Source organism: Mustelus asterias, chromosome 15, assembly GCF_964213995.1.
Source record: "Mustelus asterias chromosome 15, sMusAst1.hap1.1, whole genome shotgun sequence".
NCBI lineage: Eukaryota > Metazoa > Chordata > Chondrichthyes > Carcharhiniformes > Triakidae > Mustelus > Mustelus asterias.
In genome coordinates, this window is record NC_135815.1 from 9,308,203 (window position 1) to 9,327,371 (window position 19,169).

Genomic DNA, 19,169 nt, shown 5'->3' on the forward strand with positions numbered 1-19,169 from the left:
ATGTTGAACAGGAGACACCGAGCCGTCCCTGCCCCTTTCACCGTCTTTGACCGCTGCCGGGCGGGCGAGAGGCTGCAGGCAGCCCTGGCTGGGCTGCAGGAGCTGGAGTTGCTGAAGGAGAGGCAGGGGGAGCTGGTGCGCAGAGCTCTACAGCCGGAGCCCCCTGGAGCGAAGGCCGGCAGGGAGGAGAGGGACAGGCAGAGCTGCACAGAGGAGGAGAGGTTAGAAGCCACTCTGAGTGCCCTGAAAGAGCAACTGGTAAGAGGAATTTATACTTGTGAATCCCTCCCTTCCAACCCACTGCCCAGAAACATCTCTGACAGCTGTTGTTTTATGATAACAATGTCCCATTTCTAAACCCCACATTGCTTTGATATCACTTTGATTGTTTTTTTTCCAAATTGGGAAGAAATCAACAACTTTATAACGAATCAAAAAAGGGATATTGGAGAGTTACTGCTTAACTAGAATCAATGAAACCAATCTGACGTTCCCTTAAATATTTGTATTTTCCATTAATAAACCCCAAGAGTTGCTGTCAATGCATCAGAGGATTTTCACAGTAACCTCATGGCAGTGCTGATGTAAGTCTACTTGTGACACTTATAAATAAACTTTACTTTATAAATGTGATATATATTTCGAACGGTCACACTAGGGATACTTCAGAATAAGATTTTCTTTTCTTTAAGGATATGTATAAATATACCTCTTGTATATGAGAGAAATATACATAATGTATATTTAAATACATTTCCGGATTCTCTAAATTAAGAATTCTACAGATAAATATTAGTATTTTAAAGTTTTTATTATTGTCACAAGTAGGCTTACATTAACAGTGCAATAAAGTTACGGTAAAAATCCCCTTTATGTGGCTAGTATTGTGTAAGTATATTTAAGTTTTACATATCAGTTATATAAGTTTGTATATTTCAATGCTTGGTATATCATGAGGGTGATACTTAATTCAAAATTATCGGAATATATTTTGGGATTAAATAGAGTATCCATCCATCCATCTACATAAGGGTTTTACGTGAATGTAAAGTTAACTCTTGATGAGGATTACACGGCAGAGAAGTTAAAACTCAGAATTGTTTAAACATTAAGGAGAGAATCACCTTAAACGCCACACTACCGGATAGTTAATGCCCTGTTTATTTCTATTTTGAAAGATCACGAGTCAAAGTTCCATGTAAATCTAACCAAAACATTCATAGTTTTCCTTTAAAAGAAATTCCTGGATTAAATTGTGAAAGATGTGCGGTTTTTAAAAAAAACCCTCGGTGATTCCCCTCCCCCCCCTCCCCCCTTGGTTGAATAGCCTGTGTCCTGAGTGGGTGAATTAGCGGCCATTTCCATGTCTCAATCTACATCCAGTGGGATACACATCACGCTGATAAATATTGCACTGATCCAAATGCTCTGTCCACACTTAAAGCATCAACAGCTCGTTAATTTGAGTGTGAAAAATGGGCAGGCCCCCCCCGCCTCCCGGATCACATCCCCGGCTCTCTCTCTCTCTGGGCTGCTGCTCTTCCGGAGGCGAGCTGCCGCTTATTCTTATTCAATGCCAATGTGTATTCCTCTCTAACCTCCCCTGTCTACCATCTCCCCAACCCCCATCTCTTCTCAATCCCGCCTCCAGCAAGGGAATCCAACCTATTCCACCAACTGCCCCCAGTCAAATGCTAAACTTATATTAAACTGATCTTTCTCTACACTCTAGCTATAACTTAGTGGCACAGTGGTTAGCGCTGCTGCCTCACAGCGCTAGAGACCTGGGTTTGATTCCCAGCTTGGGTCACTGTCTGTGTGGAGTTTGCGCGTTCTCCCCGTGTCTGTGTGGGTTTCCTCTGGGTGCTCCGGTTTCCTCCCACAGTCCAAAAGACATGCTGGTTAGGTGCATTGGCCATGTTAAGTTCTCCCTCAGTGTACCCGAACAGGCGCTGGAGTGTGGCAGGTGGGGATTTTCACAGTAACTTCATTGCAGTATTAATATAAGCCTACTTGTGACAACAATAAATAAACTGTAACCGTAAAACTATTCTGCACCCTCTCCTTGCCTTCTCTATGAATGGTATGCTTTGCCCAAATAGCATGCAAGAAACAATATTTTTCACTGTATCCCAATACATGTGACAATAAATCAAATCACAAATTCAGAAGTTTCTGCTTGGTTAAGGTTATCTGCTTGTGAAAAGATAACCTTGCATTTGTTTAGCGCCTCTTAGGTGATCCAGAAGTGCTTTCCAAGCCATGAGCTATGACTTGAGGTGCAGTTGTTGTTGTACAGTAGAAAATGTGGCAATATTGCTAAATTGTCCCTAGATAGATAGGTTGGGGGATTAGTGGGGTAAATACGTGGGGTTACAGGGATAGGGTCTGGGTAAGGTGCTCTTTCGGAAAGGTCCGATGTGCTGAATGGCCTCCTTCTGCACAGTAAGGATTCTATGATTCTAGACTTACATTAACACTGCAATTAAGTTGCTGTGAAAGTTCCCTATTTGTCACACTCTGGTGCCTGTTCGCCTATGATGTAAAAGCAAATTATTGCAGATACTAGAATCTGAAACAAAACAGAAAATGCTGGAAAATCTCAGCAGATCTGACAGTATCTGTGGGGAGAGAATAGAGCCAAGACTTCGATTCTGGATGACTTTTCTTTGGCTCTATTTCTCTCTCCACAGAGGCTGTCAGACCTGCTGAGATTTTCCAGCATTTTCTGTTTTTGTTGTAGAAAACATGACAGCCAGTTTGTGAACAGCAAGCTCCCATAAAGCAGCAATGTGATAATGATTAGATAACCCAAATTTGTGATATTAGTGGATAAATATTAACCTAGATACTAGGGATAGCTCTCCCCTGCTGTTCATTAACATGGTGTAGTGTCCACATAGAACATCGAACAGTACAGCACAAGAACAGGCCCTTCTGCCCATGACGTGCAAACTTGACACCAATTTAACCTCGTCCCTTCTGCCTGCCCTTGCTCCATATCCCTCTATTCCTTGCATATTCATGTGCTTATCATGGGTGGCACAGTGGTTAGCACTGCTGCCTCACAGCGCCAGCGACCCGGGTTCAATTCTGGCCTTGGGTGACTGTATGTGTGGAGTCTGCACGTTCTTCCCGTGTCTGTGTGGGTTTCCTCCGGGTGCTCCGGTTTCCTCCCACAGTCCTAAAGATGTGCGGGTTAGGTGGATTGGCCGTGCTAAATTGCCCCTTAGTGTCGGGGGGATTAGCAGGGTAAATACATGGGGATAGGGCCTGGGTGGGATTGTTGTCAGTGCAGGCTTGATGGGCTGAATGGCCTCCTTCTGCACTGTAGGGATTCTATGATTCTATCTAAAAGCCCCTTAAACCCCCCCTATCGTATCTGCCTCCACAACCATCCCTGGTTTCAGACACCTACCACTCTCTCTGTGTAAACAAAAACTTGTCTCTTACATCCCTTTTGAACATTCCCCCTCTCACCTTAAGTGCATATCCCCTAGTATTGGACATTTCAACTCTGGGGAAAAAGATTCTGACTGTCAACCCTATCTATGCCTCTCATAAATTTATAGACTTCTATCAGGTCTCCCCTCGGCCTCCGCCACTCCAGAGAAAACAGCCCCAGTTTGTCCAGCCTCTCCTTGTAGCTCACCTGAGCGAGCAGACAGGGCCTTGGTTTGACCTCTCATCTCCGACATGGTTAGCTTGGCGTAATGTGACCAAATAAACTGGGTAAGAGTTGAAAAGCACCTGGGGGCTATTCACTGAGCGCTTGTTCCACGTTAGACAAAAAACCCGATAAGATAAAAAATGTTTAGGAACTCGAACAAAGAGAGAAATCCTCTGGGAGAAGAATGGGGCATTGAGGAGGAGGGAGTGACTGTGTAAATAGCAGGCGTACCTGTGAATTAGAGGCAGACTGGGAACAATTGACTTCAAGACAAACATCCTCCTCGATCCAGTCTGTCTGATTAAAAAGCTATAATTGTGCGTTTCCACCTATTCATTCATAGATTGGCACGACTTGCTTCTTGCAAGGTATCATTTCTCCTTTTGTTTCTGTTTCACGACACTTTCTGACGGGATTTTTTTCACCTTTTTCTGCTGTTTTGTGATGGGCCTTTGGTACCTTCCCTGCCTCAATCAATCAGGATAGTTAATTGGAGTCGAGCACTCTCACCTCTGCGTCATCTCTGAGGTTCTGGAATCAAGCCCCGCTCCAGTCCTTCAAACACAAAAAAAAAATCAAGACTGCCACTCCAGTGCGGTGCTGAGGGAGTGCTGCTTTGTCGGAGGCCAATCTTTTGTTTTAAACATTAGATCAAGACCCCGTCCGCTCCCTCGGGAGGGTGAAGAGATCCCAGTGCCCCGGGTCCCTGGCGGCACAGTGGTTAGCATTGCTGCCTCTCAGCGCCAGGGACCCGGGTTCAATTCCCGGCTTGGGTCACTGTCTGTGCGGAGTTTGCATGTTTCCCCCCCCGTGTCTGCGTGGGTTTCCTCCGGGTGCTCCAGTTTCCTCCCACATTCTGAAAGACGTGCTGGTTAGGTGCATTGACCCGAACAGGTGCCGGAGTGTGGCGACTCGGGGAATTTCACAGTAACTTCATTGCAGTGTTAATGTAAGCCTTACTTGTGACTAATAAATAAACTTTACTCCTCCGGGTGCTCTGGTTTCTTCCCACAGTCCAAATAGGTGTGGGTTAGGTGAATTGACCGTGCTAAATTGCCCCTTGGTGTCAGGGGGACTAATGTGCATGGGGATAGGGCCTGGGAGGGATTGTGGTCGGTGCAGACTTGATGGGCTGAATGGCCCCCCTCTGCGCTGTAGGGATTCTAAGATTTCAAAGAAGAACAGGAGAACTCTCCCTTGCGCCTCGTTGGTGTTTATCCCTCCATCAACATCGCAAAACCAGATCATCCGATCATTATCACCTCGCCTGTTTGTGGGAGCTTGCTGTGCTCAAATTGGTGTTGCCACATTATAGCAGTGGCTACACGCAAAGCTGTAAAGTGCTTTGAGCAGTGGTAATGAAAGGTGCTATATAAATGCAAGACTTTATTTTAAGTGTTGACGTTCGGGGGTACCTGCTGAGCGATCCCAGCCTTGGCTTTTCTTTCTCTCTCTTTCTGCTAGAGATAGCTTTAAAAAAGAAACACAGAATATGGCATTTCTGTGGCAACCTTTCAAATTCCCGTCATGTCCTGAATCACTTTGCAGCCAATGAGCTGCTCTGAAGTGTGGTCACCGTTGTAATGTCAGGAACCATGGCAGCCAATTGGAGGGCAGCAACCTCCCATGAGCAACTGAGAATGTGATCAGGTGACCCTTCAAAGATGCTGACTGCTGATTGGCCAGGATACGAAGGACAGCTCCCCTGCCCTTTGCAATGGAGCCATTGAAGCTTTTTACTTCAACGAAGGACTGTTGTTGACACCAAGCGATTGGAAGGAAGATCACATTTCATGGGGCTGTCTCGAATTTCGGCTCAATCTTTCACACACTGACCTTTGACATCATGTGCCATGTTCCTCCCTCAATTTTACCTCATGCACTCATGCCAATTAGAAGTAGGCCCCTCGAGCCTCCTCCGCCATTCAATAAGATCATGGCTGATTTGATTGTAACCTCAACTCCTCATTCCCACCTATTTCATCCCCTGACAATGTTAGACCATTCTGTGCATTCCTCTCCCATGTGTAGTACAGTATCTGTGTATCGAGACTGGAGTGACAGGGCTGCTACACTGTGGAAGGCATCGCAGCTGAGCCTAGTTGAGGGGGGATCTCATAGATTCTAAATTAAAATTAAATTTCTAGACAGAAAGGATGTTCCCGATGGTGGGGGGAGTCCAGAACCAGGGGCCACAGTCTGAGGATTCGGGGTAGACCATTTAGGATGGAGATGAGGAGACAGTTCTTCACCCAAAGAGTGGTGAGCCTGTGGAATTCATTACCACAGGAGGTACCAAAACATTGAATGTATTCAAGAGGCGACTAGATCTAGCACTTGGGGCGAATGGGATCAAAGGATATGGGGATAAAGCAGGATTAGGCTATTGAGTTGGACAATCAACCATGATCGTGATAAATGGCGGAGCAGCCCCAAAGGGCCGAATGGCCTCCTCCTGCTCCTATCTTCTATGTTTCTCGCCTGATGCTTGGGTGCTGGTTAGCAAAGGAGTGTCACCAAGTAGCAGTCAGGTGTGACAGTTCCTCGTCGTCCCTCCCCGGCCTTGGAGACTGCAGTCAGGCATTGTACCCCACTCCCTAACTGACATGGGGGCATGAATCAGCTTCCTTCACAACAGCTGGGACAGAGGCTGGAGTCTCTGGGCTTGTGAGGGCACAGCTCCAACCCAACTGAGCAAGCAGGGGGAGCTGTACGCCTGAGTGAAGTGTGGCATTATTAGTGACTCGTTATCCTCCTTGGCTCAGAGCCGGTTAAAAAGACAACTTAATAAAAGGGTTTCAGAATTCTCGAGTTAGATAAGGAGGAACTGTTTCCATTGGCAGGAGGGCTGGTCACCAGAGGATTCAGATTTAAGAAACTGGTAAAAGAGCCAGAGGAAATGGATCTGAGATTTATTCTGAATATGAGTTGTTGCGATCGGGAATGTGATTCCAGACAGGGTGGTGGAAGCAGATCCCATTGTAATTTTTAAAAGGAATTACAGATATATTTGACCAAAGTAAATTTACAGAGAAAGAGATGGAAAGTGGGGCTGATTGGAAAGTTCTTTCAAAGAAGCAGCACAGGAACAGTGGGCCGAATGGTCTCTCCTGTGTGAAATGGTGCCTTGTTCCTGGCAATACCTGGAGCGTGACAGGGTCGTAAGTCATGCAGACAAATTGCGTTTTACTTTCATCTTCCTCGTCAGCTTTTTGACTGCTTCTCTCTCACCTGTGCACGCTCTCTCTCTCTTTCTCTCTCTCTCTCACCCATGCACTCTCTCTCTCTCTCCCATGCACATTCTCCCCCTCTCTCTCTCTCTCACCCATGCACTCTCTCTCTCTCTCTCTCTCTCTCCCATGCACATTCTCCCTCTCTCTCTCTCTTTCTCTCTCACCCATGCACACACGCACCCCCCCCTCACTCTTGCTCTCGCTCTCTCTCCCATGCGCACACACCCTTCCTCTCTCTCACCCATGCACACTCCCCCTCTCTCTCCCCGATGCGCGCACACACTCTCTCTCTCTTGCTCTTTCACCCATGCACATTCTCTCTCTCTCTCTCTCTCACCCATGCGCGTACACACTCTCTCTCTCTCGCTCTTTCTCTCACACCCACACATACACCCTCTCTCGTTTCCTCTCTCTCACCCATGCACACGCACACTCTCTCTCACCCATAAAGTTTAAAATGTATTTATTAGTCATAAGTAAGGCTTACATTAACACTGCAATGAAGTTACTGTGAAATTCCCCTACACTCTCTCTCTCACTCACTCGTGCACATACACTCACGCTCTCTCTCTCCCATGCACACACACACTCCATCTTTCCCCTCTCTCGCTCTCTCTCACTTGTGCACTCTCTCTCTCTCTCTCTCTCTGCAGGGACATTTTGAAAGCTACAATTATAGGAAACCCAATACTTGCATCGCATAATCACGATTAATGCCTTTGTTTTTCCTGAAATGACTGAAATGAGATCTTTACGATGTCCTGAATTATCAATGACCGCGGTATATCTTCAGGACTGCTTTATGTGACCCGCTGACATCAATCAAGAAAGTCTAGACTTCAAGAAGCTTCGGCTCCACATTCGTCAATTCTCAATGTGGCTGTGGGTCATTGCAGAACTGGAAACAGCCACATCGAGATATAAATCACTTCAGACTCTTGTCGTTCTTGGAAGTAACTTTATCTATTTTCCTTCTCATCAAAGCAATGATACATAGATTATCGCTTTAAACAATAAACTTGTGAATAATTGGCTGATAAACATGTTTTCCCGTCTGAATTGGGAAGGATCTGCATTCAGACACCAATCTGTGGCTGGAATGTATCTTTAAAAGTTCTTTCATGGGATGTAGGCATCTCTGACAAGGACAGTATCTGTTACCCATCGCTAATTACCCTCGAATTGAGTGGCTCGATTGGCAGTTTCAGAGCGCAGTTAAGAGTCAACCACTTTGCTGTGGATCTAGAATCATAGAATTCCTACAGTGCAGAAGGAGGCCATTCAGCCCATCGAGTCTGCACCGACAACAATCCCACCCAAGCCCTATTTCCGTAACCCCACATATTTACCCTAGCTAATCTCCCTGACACTAAAGGACTAAATTTAGCACGGCCAATCAACCTAACCTGCACATCTTTGGACTGTGGGAGGAAACTGGAACACCCGGAGAAAACCCACGCAGACATGGGAAGAACGTGCAAATTCCACACACACAGTGACCCAAGGCCGAAATTGAACCTGGGTCCCTGATGCTGTGAGGGAGCAGTGCTAACCACTGTGCCACCGTGCTGCCTCTGTAGGTAAGGATCGCAGATTTCCCTCTGCTCTACAGGACATTAGTGAAGCAGATGAGTTTTTACAGTATTAGCTTTCATGGTCACCATTACTGAGACTAGTTACTGAGAAAAGACCGTAAACAAAGCCCAGTCCATCACTCAAACCAGCCTCCCATCCATTGACTCTGTCTACACTTCCCACTGCCTCGGCAAAGCAGCCAGCATAATTGAGGACCCCACGCACCCCGGACATTCTCTCTTCCACTTTTTCCATCGGGAAAAAGATACAAAAGTCTGAGGTCACGTACCAACCAACTCAAGAACATCTTCTTCCCTGCTGCTGTCAGACTTTTGAATGGACCTACCTCGCACTAAGTTGATCTTTTTCTACACCCTAGCTATGACTGTAACACTACATTCTGCACTCTCTCGTTTCATTCTCTATGAACGGTATGTTTTGTCTGTATAGCGTGCAAGAAACAATACTTTTCACTGTACGATGATACATGTGATAATAAATCAAATCAAAAAGCTTTATGTTCCAGTTTCATATTTAGATTCCAGCAGCTGCCACGGTGGGATTTGAACCCATGGCCCCCAAAAGCATTAGCCTGAACCTCGAGATTGCTAGTCCGATGATTCTATCACTACACCACCGTCTCCCCTAATGGGCAAGGTGCCAGGCAGTGGCTCAATGGGTAGCACTCTGACCTCCTGAGGATTGTGGGTTCAATGTCCGCTCTGGAGACCCGAGGACAAATTTCTCCCGGCAAACCATGTTAGCTGAGATGCTAAACACTCCCAGTAAGCTGTTTAAAAAGCCCGGCGTCCCTCCCTGAAGGAGAGCAGTGGCGCGCTCCCAAGTGTCTTGGTCAATTTTTATCTTTCAACCAACATCACTTACGAGCAGATGAGTGGGCCATGGTCGAATAGCTGTGTATAAATACTTTCCGGTGTTGTCCTGGGAGTTTGCTGTGTGCAAATTGGTTGCTGCATTTCAGCAGTGACAACACTCCATAGGCTGTGAGGAAGTTTGGAGGTTGCGTAAAGGTGTTTTATCAATGCAATTCTTTTTTGTTAGATGAGGGGTCATCCAGACTCTAAACGTTGGGTCTGTTCTCTCTCCCCACAGATGCTGAGATTCTCCAGCATTTTCTGTTTTTGTTTCTTTTCCTATTTGTGATGAAATTACATGGAATCTATGCTGAAGTTGGAGTCAGGACTTTTATGGACTGCTCTCTCTCTTCCGCTTATCTTTCTTCATAGAATCCCTACAGTGCAGGAGGCCATTCGGCCCAACAAGCCTGCACCGATTACAGTCCCAACCAGGCCCTATCCCCATTACCCCACGTATTTACTCAGATAAGCCCCTGACACTAAAGGGCAATTGAGCATGGCCAATCAACCTAACCCCCACATCTTTGGAGTGCAGGAGGAAACTGTGGGAAACCCGTGCAGACACGGGGAGAATGTGCAAACTCCACACGGACAGTCGGTTACCTGAGGCCAGAATTGAACCCGGGTCCCTAGTGCTGTGAGGCAGCAGTGCTAATCACCGTGTCGCCCCTGCCTTGTATGTCCAGAGTCCCACAGTTTCTACAGCTAGAATGGAGGGAATGGGTTCTGCCAATGCAGCCTCGATGGGAGATATTACAGAGGGAGAATTGTTGTGGTTTTGCTACAGATACTCGGTGTCCACTGGTTTTTGGAGGGACAAGGCTTCAAAGTTTGACTTATCCACGGTAACAATTGCAGGTCGTCCTTACGATACGTGTTTTGTGTTGACCATTATCTGGTGTTCCTGTGGATCCCAGCCCAGTCCCACTGTATACTGTGGTAGGTGGCCACTAGACAGTGGGTCTTATCCATTTAGTCCTTGTGGCTGCTGCCCCAGGCTTTGGTGTGCCCCTTGGCACATAGTCCTGGGCCTTGGAAGATGCCAGTCCATCGTGGGTGGCTCTCTGTGCCAGAAAAAAGTCTCTCACTAAGTCGGGGGTGTCCAGGAGCTGTAGATGTTTATCTCGGTGTGCATCCCTGTGAATGAGCATTCGAGCAGAGCCCTGCATTGTGGGGCAGCTTGGGGTGAACCCTTGCTTTGCATTGTGGGGCAGCTTGGGGTGAACCCTTGCTTTGCATTGTGGGACAGCTTGGGGTGAACCCTTGCTTTGCATTGTGGGACAGCTTGGGGTGAACCCTTGCTTTGCATTGTGGGATTGCTCGGGGTGAACCCTGTTTTCCTCTTTGCTTTTTTTTGGAAATTATTTTGTGAAGAAAGTTTGTGAAAGTGCATTTTGTTAACAGCTCAAATTTGAAAATGGAAAGCAAATCAGTTTCTTTCAATCCAGTGTGTGGTGCTCTGATGTGCCGCAGTGTATTCGCATGTTTTATTACAAGTTATGTACAACGTACACCTTCGATGTTGAGGATCCATATTGTGCAGGGTGTAAAGCTGTGCAGGTTAGGGTGCATTGGCCATGGTAAATTTCTCCTTTGTGTTCGAAGGGTTGGCACGGTGGCCCAGTGGTTAGCACTGCTGCCTCACAGTGCTAGGGACCCGGGTTCGATTCCCGGCTTGGGTCACTGTCTGCGTAGAGTCTGCACGTTCTCCCCGTGTCTGCGTGGGTTTCCTCCGGGTGCTGCGGTTTCCCCCCTCAGTCAGAAAGATGTGCTGGTTAGGTGCATTGGCCGTGCTAAATTCTCCCTCAGTGTACCCGAACAGGCACCGGAGTGTGGCGACTAGGGGACTTTCACAGAAATTTCATTGCAGTGTTAATGTAAGCCTACTTGTGACTAATAAATAAACTTTGCTTTTACTTTGAGGTGTGTAGGCGAGATGGTAAATGTGGGGGAGAGGGCCTGGGTGAGATACTCCGTCAGAGAGCTGGTGAAGACTCAATGGGCTGAATGGCCTCTTGCATTGTAGGGATTCTGTGATTTTAAACCAGGATTCTGCTGGCGTTCTATACAAAATAGCTGTAATCGATCTGTGTAACCTTCCCATCTAGAACCAGAGGGCACAACCTCAGGCTAAAGGGACGATCCTTTAAAACAGATGAGGAGGAATTTCTTCAGCCAGAGAGTGGTGAATCTGTGGAACTCTTTGCCGCAGAAGGCTGTAGAGGCCAGGTCATTGAGTGTCTTTAAGACAGAGATAGATAGATTCCTGATTAATAAGGGGATCAGGGGTTATTGGGAAAAGGCAGGAGAATGGGGATGAGAAAAATATCAGCCATGATTGAATGGCGGAGCAGACTCGATGGGCCGAGTGGCCTAATTCTGCTCCTATGTCTTATGGTTCTTATCTGAATGTTAAAAATCAATTGTTTTTAATAATTGAGTGTGTGTGTGAATGAGTGTGTGGTTTTTGTGTGTGTGTTTTTGAGTAAAATCCTCTTCTTTTGGTTTTCAGTCACATCTCAGAAAGCAGGATGCGGGGCTGAAAATTCACCTGCAGCATTTGGACCGGCAGATCAGTGAGCTCAAACTCGATGTTAACAAAGCTTCCACCGAGCAACTGGAGAGTGACAGCAGACCAAGCTCCGGTAAGGTCTGGCGGGCAGGAGCTCTGCGCTGCAAACACCATGCCCCTGCACTTTGCGGCATTTACCCGGCTGTCTTGGTTAGAGGGTGGGACAGACCACACCAGTGTGCCTGTTTGCAGGAAGAGGGGGAGGCCATTCAGCCCATTGAACCTTTCCTGTCGTTCAAAAAGCTCATGGCTGATCTGTATCTTAAACTTCATTTAACTGCCTTGGCTTTAGAAACCTGACGGTATCCGTGAATTAACCAGTTACATTCTGACTGTGTGGTGCACAATTATGAAAGGGTTTGGTGGGTAGATGTAGGGATGGTGTCCCCATTTATGGAGGTGGATAATGCGGGGCGGCGGGGGGAGGGGGAAGGAACCACATGAATATAAGGCAGATACTAACAAAATCTAATAAATAATTCCAGAAAGTCCTCCTTTACCTGGGCCCTAATTTCTGGAATTCCCTCCCTAAACCTTTCCACTTTTCTATCCATAGAACCATAGAAAATTACAGCTCAGAAACAGGCCTTTAGGTCCTTCTTGCCGAACCATTTTTTGCCTAGTCCCACTGACTTGCACTTGGACCATATCCCTCCACACCCCTCTCATCCATGAACCCGTCTAAGTTTTTCTTAAATGCTAAAAGTGACCCCGCATTTACCACTTTATCCGGCAGTTCATTCCACGCTCCCACCACTCTCTGCGTGAAGAAGCCCCCCTAATATTCCCTTTAAACTTTTCTCCTTTCACCCTTAACCCATGCCCTCTGGGGTTTTTTTCTCCCCTAGCCTCAGTGGAAAAAGCCTGCTTGCATTCACTCTATCTATACCCATCAAAATCTTGTACACCTCTATCAAATCTCCCCTCATTCTTCTATGCTCCAGGGAATAAAGTCCCAACCTATTCAATCTCTCTCTGTAACTCAGCTTCTCAAGTCCCGGCAACATCCTTGTGAACCTTCTCTGCACTCTTTCAACTTTATTTAGATCCTTCCTGTAACTAGGTGACCAAAACTGTACAACTCTCACTTCCTCTTAATCAGTACGCACGGTAGCACAGTGGTTAGCACTGCTGTTTCACAGCTCCAGGGACCTGGGTTCGATTCCCAGCTTGGGTCACTGTCTGTGTGGAGTTTGCACATTCTCCTCGTGTCTGCGTGGGTTTCCTCCGGGTGCTCCGGTTTCCTCCCACAGTCCAAAGATGTGCGGGTTAGGTTGATTGGCCAGGTTAAAAATTGCGTAGGTTAGAGGGATTAGCGGGTAAATATGTGGGGGTAGGGCCTGGGTGGGATGGTGGTCGGTGCAGACTAGATGGGCCGAATGGCCTCCTTCTGCACTGTAGGGTTTCTATTATTCTATGATCTCCCTCGAGAACCAAGGTTCCTTATTCCTATTTACTTTGCCTTTAATCCTGACAGGAACATACAAACTCTGCGCTCTCAAAATTTCTCCTTTGAAGGCCTCCCACTTTCCATTTACATCCTTACCGGAGAACAGCCTGTGCCAATCCACACTTCCCAGATCCCTTCTCATTTCATCAAATTCATCAAATCCCTCTTACTTCCTTTAATGCTTTTCAGTGTAGTGGTAATATCACTATTCTAGTAATCCAGAGGTCCAGGCTAATGCTCTGGGGGTCTCCGGTTTCAATCCCACCACGGTAGCTGGTGGGGTTTGATTTTGATTGATTAATCTGGGATTATAAAGCTCGTCTTAGTAATGACAACTATAATGAATTGTCGTGAAACCTATCTGGTTCACTAATGTCCTTCGGGGAAGGAAATCTGCCGTCCTTACCCGGTCTGGCCTACATCAATGCAGTTGACTCTTAACTGCACTCTGAAATGGCCGAGCAAGCCACTCGGTCCCGGGCCAATTAGTGATAGGCGATGAACGCTAGCCTTGCTGCAACTCATGGAAGAATAAATATAAAACACAGGTGAATTCATGGGGAGCTAGATCTGTACGTGAGGATTATGGATGGCTATTGTGTAAGGGTGAGAGGAAGTTTGTGTAAGTCGTTACCAGCACAGATCGGTTGGGCTGAATGGCCTGCTTGCGTGCTGTTACTAAAATGTAACCTCAGGTTGGGCGGTAGGGTGGCACAGTGGTTAGCACTGCTGCCTCACAGAGCCAGGGATCCGGGTTCAATTCCTGGCTCGGGTCACTGTCTGTGCGGAGTCTGCATGTTCTCCCGTGTCTGCGTGGGTTTCCTCCGGGTGCTCCGGTTTCCTCCCACAGTCCGAAAGACGTGCTGGTTAGGTGCATTGGCCGTGCTAAATTCTCCCTCAGTGTACCAGTGTCCAAAGATGTGCGGGTTAGGTGGATTGGCCATGCTAAAATTGCCCCTTTATTGTCAGGGGGACTAGCTAGGGTAAATGCATGGGGTTATGGGGATAGGGCCTGGGTGGGATTGTGGTCGGTGCAGACGCGATGGGCCGAATGGCCTCCTTCTGCACTGTAGGGATTCTATGATTCATTGTGTGGATTAAATTGGGTTTCCAATTCTGCTTCATTGCTGCCAGATCCTGCTGCAGTGACGTACACACCAGGCATCTTCCCGCATGAATTGGAGCCTTTCCCAGACCAGGCTGCTTTAGTTGAATGAGTAACACAACAGCATGATGTGTGCCAGGCATCGGCACAGTGCAAACTAATGGCACGGGGTGCTTAGTGAACTTGTATCAGGTTCCTTATCCCACTGTGCTTGGACAATAGCATCTCCCAGTCTATTCTATAGGTTCCAGTTTGGATCAGTCAGCTTGGCTGTGTATCTGTCTGCTGCCTGTGAATTCGACCATGTTATTGGTAACGTGCAGTGCAGCTCAAGAGCTGTTCCTGTTTTAAGTTTTCCCCCTGATGCTTCACGCTGTTAATTTGATTTATTATTGTTGCATCTATTAGTATACAGTGAAAAGTATTGTTTCTTGCGCGCTATACTGACAAAACATACCATTCATAGAGAAGGAAAGGAGAGAGTGCAGAATGTAGTGTTACAGTCATAGCTAGGGTGTAGAGAAAGATCAACTTAGTGCAAGGTAGGTCCATTCAAAAATCTGACAGCAGCAGGGAAGAAGCTGTTCTTGAGTCGGTTGATACGTGACCTCAGACTTTTGTATCCTTTTCCCGATGGAAGAAGGTGGAAGAGAGAATGTCCAGGGTGCGTGGGGTCCTTAATTATGCTGGCTGCTTTTCCGAGGCAGCGGGAAGTGTAGACAGAGTCAGTGGATGGGAGACTGGTTTGAGTGATGGACTGGGCTTCATTCACGACCCCCTTTGTAGTTTCTTGTGATCTTGGGCAGGGTTGTGGGAGCTCCATTGTTGACTATATTTAAGGCCGGGATAGGTAGATTTTTGGAGGTTCGGGGAGTGGGCGGGAAAATAAAGTTGAAGCTCGAGACTGGCCACGATCATAGTGAATGGTGGAGCAGAATCACTCCTGTGATCTACTCCCGATCTTATTCCTTGCGCTTTTCCGGGTTAACAGGTCATTACCTGAAGCGTTCGCCCTCCCCCAGCAGTCGCTGCCTGATTTCCTGAGTATCTGCAGCGTTTTAAATGTCGAATATGTAAAGGGCTGAATTTCCCTACTCCTGCTCCTAATTCCAATGTTCCTCTTCCAGCTCTTTGATAATCTGCAGTGTTTTGCTTTCTGTGGCCTTTCCATACCTTGTGCTTTGTTGTCTGACTGTAATGTGGTTTCTAACCTGCAGGGTTTTATGAACTCAGCGATGGAGGCTCCTGTTCCTTGTCTAACTCCTGCGCCTCCATGTACAGTGAGTGCAACTCGTCCTCCCAGGGCAGCCTGCGGTCCAGCAGCCAAGCAGCCGAGACCAAGGGCAGCAAGTCAGAGGACCGGCCTCGCTCTGCCGACGAGATCACCGTGCAGTCGGCGGCTTTCAAGCAGCGGGGGCCTGGCAAGTGGCCGGGGAAAGGCATCAAAACCACCACCGAGCCAGTGCTGGCCTCCCACATCGGCAGACTCGCCAGCCCCAGGCAAAGACCGGTTTCCACAGGTAACCTGGGAAGATCTCCCTTAAACAGGCAAAACGACCCAGAAGGGTGCGGGCAGGTAGACTGACTGTCAGGGCAGCGGGGGGGGGGCGGGGGACTGGCTATCGGGGGGAGTGGGGAAGAGACCAACCAAGGAACACACAAGAAGAGACCAACAGTGGAGGAGAGGGTGGGGGTAACCAACTGTTAATGGGGTGGGGGGAGGAGATGGGGGTTGTTATTGGAGAGGGGGAGACCAACTGTTGGGGAAGACTGGCGAGGTGGGGGGTGGGGATGAGGCAGCACTGTGGTTAGCACTGCTGCCTTACAGTGCCAGGGACCCAAGTTCGATTCCCGGCTTGGGTCACTGTCTGTGTGGAGTTTGCACATTCTCCCCATATCGGCGTGGGTTTCCTCCGGGTGCTCTGGTTCCCACCCACAGTCTGAAAGATGTGCTGGTTAGGGTGCATTGGCCATGCTAAATTCTCCCTCAGTGTAACCCAAACAGGCGCCGGAATGTGGTGACTTGGAGATTTTCACAGTAACTTCATTGCAGTGTTAATGTAAGCCTACTTGTGACAATAATAAATAAACTTTAAGAGGAGATGGAGGTTGTTATTGGAGAGGGGGAGACAAACTGTACAGGGGTTCAAGGATAGATACTGACTGGGCAGGGCTGGGGGTGTGGGGGAGACTGGCAGGGGTGGAGGGACAAGAGACCAATTGTGTGGGGTGTGACTTGACAAAGGTGTGGGGTGTGTGGAAGGTGACTGTCTGGGGGCGGGGGGGGAAACGGGGGAGAGTCTGACTGAGGTGTGGGGGAGGATTATGCCCACACACTGTGGAAGGGACAGAGGCCAGTGAAGAGTCGGGCAATGAGCAATGGCTCCCAGATGTGTAACGTAGATCGCTCTCCCTTGTGATGCAGGTGACTTGGAGAGATTTGCACCATCGCAAAGAGCGCCCCCAGGTGTTTCCGACTGGAATCGGTTCCCGCCTGCCCCTGCCGGGAGTGAGCTACATCTCCCTGCGCCCAATCAGAAGTTCCGATGTGACCTGGTCTCCAAGAACAGCAGTGACGTGTACAGTTACCCCAGCCCCCTCCACGCCGTGGCTCTGCAGAGCCCCCTGTTCTGCCTGACCGAGCAGGCCATCAGTGTGGACAACAGCCCCGTCCCGGGCCGCAGCCCGCCATCTAATCCAGCAAGTGGGCCGCCCCCAGTCGAAACCAGACCGGGCTGCCTAAATAAACAAACCGCACAGCAGCCCTGCAGAGTCAACAAGACTGCTACAGACCCAGAACTCGAAGTGAGCCCCAAAGCTGTGCTGCCTGAGAAGGACCTCTTGCTCTCTGCCGAGGCCCTCACAGCGAGGAGGCAACGTGAGAGGCTCACAGGCCTACGACAGGGTGCCAGCTGCAGAAATGTCGGATTTGTTGCAGAAAGCACCACCAACACTAGACTGGGGCTGCAGGAGGCTAATGGCCGCCCCACAATCCCACCGGTACCTGATGTGTTGGCGCAAGAGCCTAAAGTCACCAGCAGCAGTCGCCCATTCAGACTGGGGGTGAAGGACTTGCCTGTGGCCAGTGTCTTGGCCGCCCACTCAGGCCCCCCGGATTCCAAAGGCCTCGCCTGCGATGGTTGCCGGGCACCCAGCACTGACCCGCCTCGGAGGACCGACCAGAGGTCAGGGGTGACAGCGGGAAGAGACAGGGAGGCCTTGCCCAAGAGCGGGTTTGTACATGCGCAGTATGTGCCCGCAGAGTCCCGGCATCGGGTGCAGATCCTACCAGCTGGTGGCAAGACCAAAGTGGCCAAAATCAAGAGGAGGAACGGCGAGATGGCGCGGGCTGGCAAGAGACTGGCCACCCGAGGGGCTGGGGCTTTCAGATCCACAGCCGAGGGAGACCGCACCATGGCAACCACCGGTGCGGGCCTTGAAGTTCCGGGTCGCTCCTGTTCAGAGTCCAGTCTTCATCCCGTGTGTTACAGCCCAGAGTTCCAGAGCCAGGTCCTCTGCGGGCTGCCAGTACCCACCGCTGGCCAGGAAGGGACTGAGGCCAAACATCGTCAGTGGCAATCGACCATCGAGATATTCCACAGAGTGCCCGCCCATCATCTCTGTTTCGGTGGCCAGCGGCAGAGGGCAGGGAGACACTGGCTGGCACGGGCTGCCAGCTTTGGCCGGGGGCGGACCCTCCGGCGACCGGGTGCCCACAGCGAGTCTGACCAATCAGAGTACTCGGCCGAGTGCGCCTCGCTCTTCCACTCCACCGTCGCCGAGAGCAGCGAGGACGAGCACAGTGACTACACGGCCAACCGCTTCGGCGGCAGCGAGTCGAGCGGGAGCGAGGGCTGCCCGAGCGAGGACCAAGCGGGCAGCCACGCCCTGGTCTGGCCTCAGGGCTCCGGGGGCCGACAGACACTCCACTCCGAGGCCAGGATTTGCCGCATAAAAGCATCGAAAGCTCTGAAAAAGAAGATTCGAAGATTCCAACCTGAAGCCTTAAAGGTTATGACCATGGTTTAGGGGCGTGACCTCTTGGCCGACCCCATGGGGACTGCACGCGGGGCATCACTGTCCTGAGAAACAAAAGAAATTACCTTCTAAAAAGAGAACAAGCTCCAGTTGTGAACTGCAAATGACCCCTGTGTAAGGGAGCAGCGGTGCTGCATCACATGGGCCCAGCCTTTTTACTGTGTAGAATCATTAATGTTCCTGTTTTGTCTGTAAGGATGTTGTGTGACCTGAATAAATATATTCAGTTGTGATATCAGAGTCGATCCCATTGCTTTTGAGTTTCTGTTCTAACATTCAGATGCACCATCAGGGTAGCAGATATAAACTCTCAACACACGGGCAACGCAGTGGTTAGCACTGCTGCCTCACAGCACCAGGGACCCGGGTTCGATTCCCGGTTTGGGTAACTGTCTGTGTGGAGTTTGCACGTTCTCCCCCGCGCCAGCGAGGGTTTCCTTCCGGGTGCTCCGGTTTCCTCCCACAGTCCAAAGATGTGCGGGTTAGGTTGATTGGCCAGGTTAAATTGACCCCAGTGTCAGGGGATTAGCAGTGTAAATATGTGGGGTTACGGGAATGGGGCCTGAGTGGGATTGTGGTCAGTGCAGACTCGATGGGCCGAATGGCCTCCTTCTGCACTGTAGGGATTCTATGAATATGGTCTCCCGT

At 49.0% G+C, this 19,169-nt stretch overlaps 1 protein-coding gene across 1 annotated transcript; it reads left to right on the forward strand.

Annotated features, from left to right (window-relative positions):
- dact2 (dishevelled-binding antagonist of beta-catenin 2) lies at positions 1-18,763 on the forward strand. The gene is made up of 4 exons (XM_078230524.1): positions 1-258; positions 11,869-12,001; positions 15,701-16,003; positions 16,909-18,763. The coding sequence occupies exons 1-4, from the start codon at positions 1-3 to the stop codon at positions 18,510-18,512; spliced, it is 2,298 nt and encodes a 765-aa protein (XP_078086650.1). The 3' UTR covers positions 18,513-18,763.
- The last annotated feature ends 406 nt before the right edge of the window (positions 18,764-19,169 follow it).

Excerpts from the sequence above, each read along its gene's own strand:
- dact2 (XM_078230524.1), top strand. The coding sequence starts at position 1 with ATGTTGAACAGGAGACACCGAGCCGTCCCTGCCCCTTTCACCGTCTTT. Across the intron at positions 259-11,868 it reads GTGCCCTGAAAGAGCAACTG|TCACATCTCAGAAAGCAGGA; the intron begins GTAAGAGGAATT and ends TTTGGTTTTCAG. Across the intron at positions 16,004-16,908 it reads GCAAAGACCGGTTTCCACAG|GTGACTTGGAGAGATTTGCA; the intron begins GTAACCTGGGAA and ends CTTGTGATGCAG.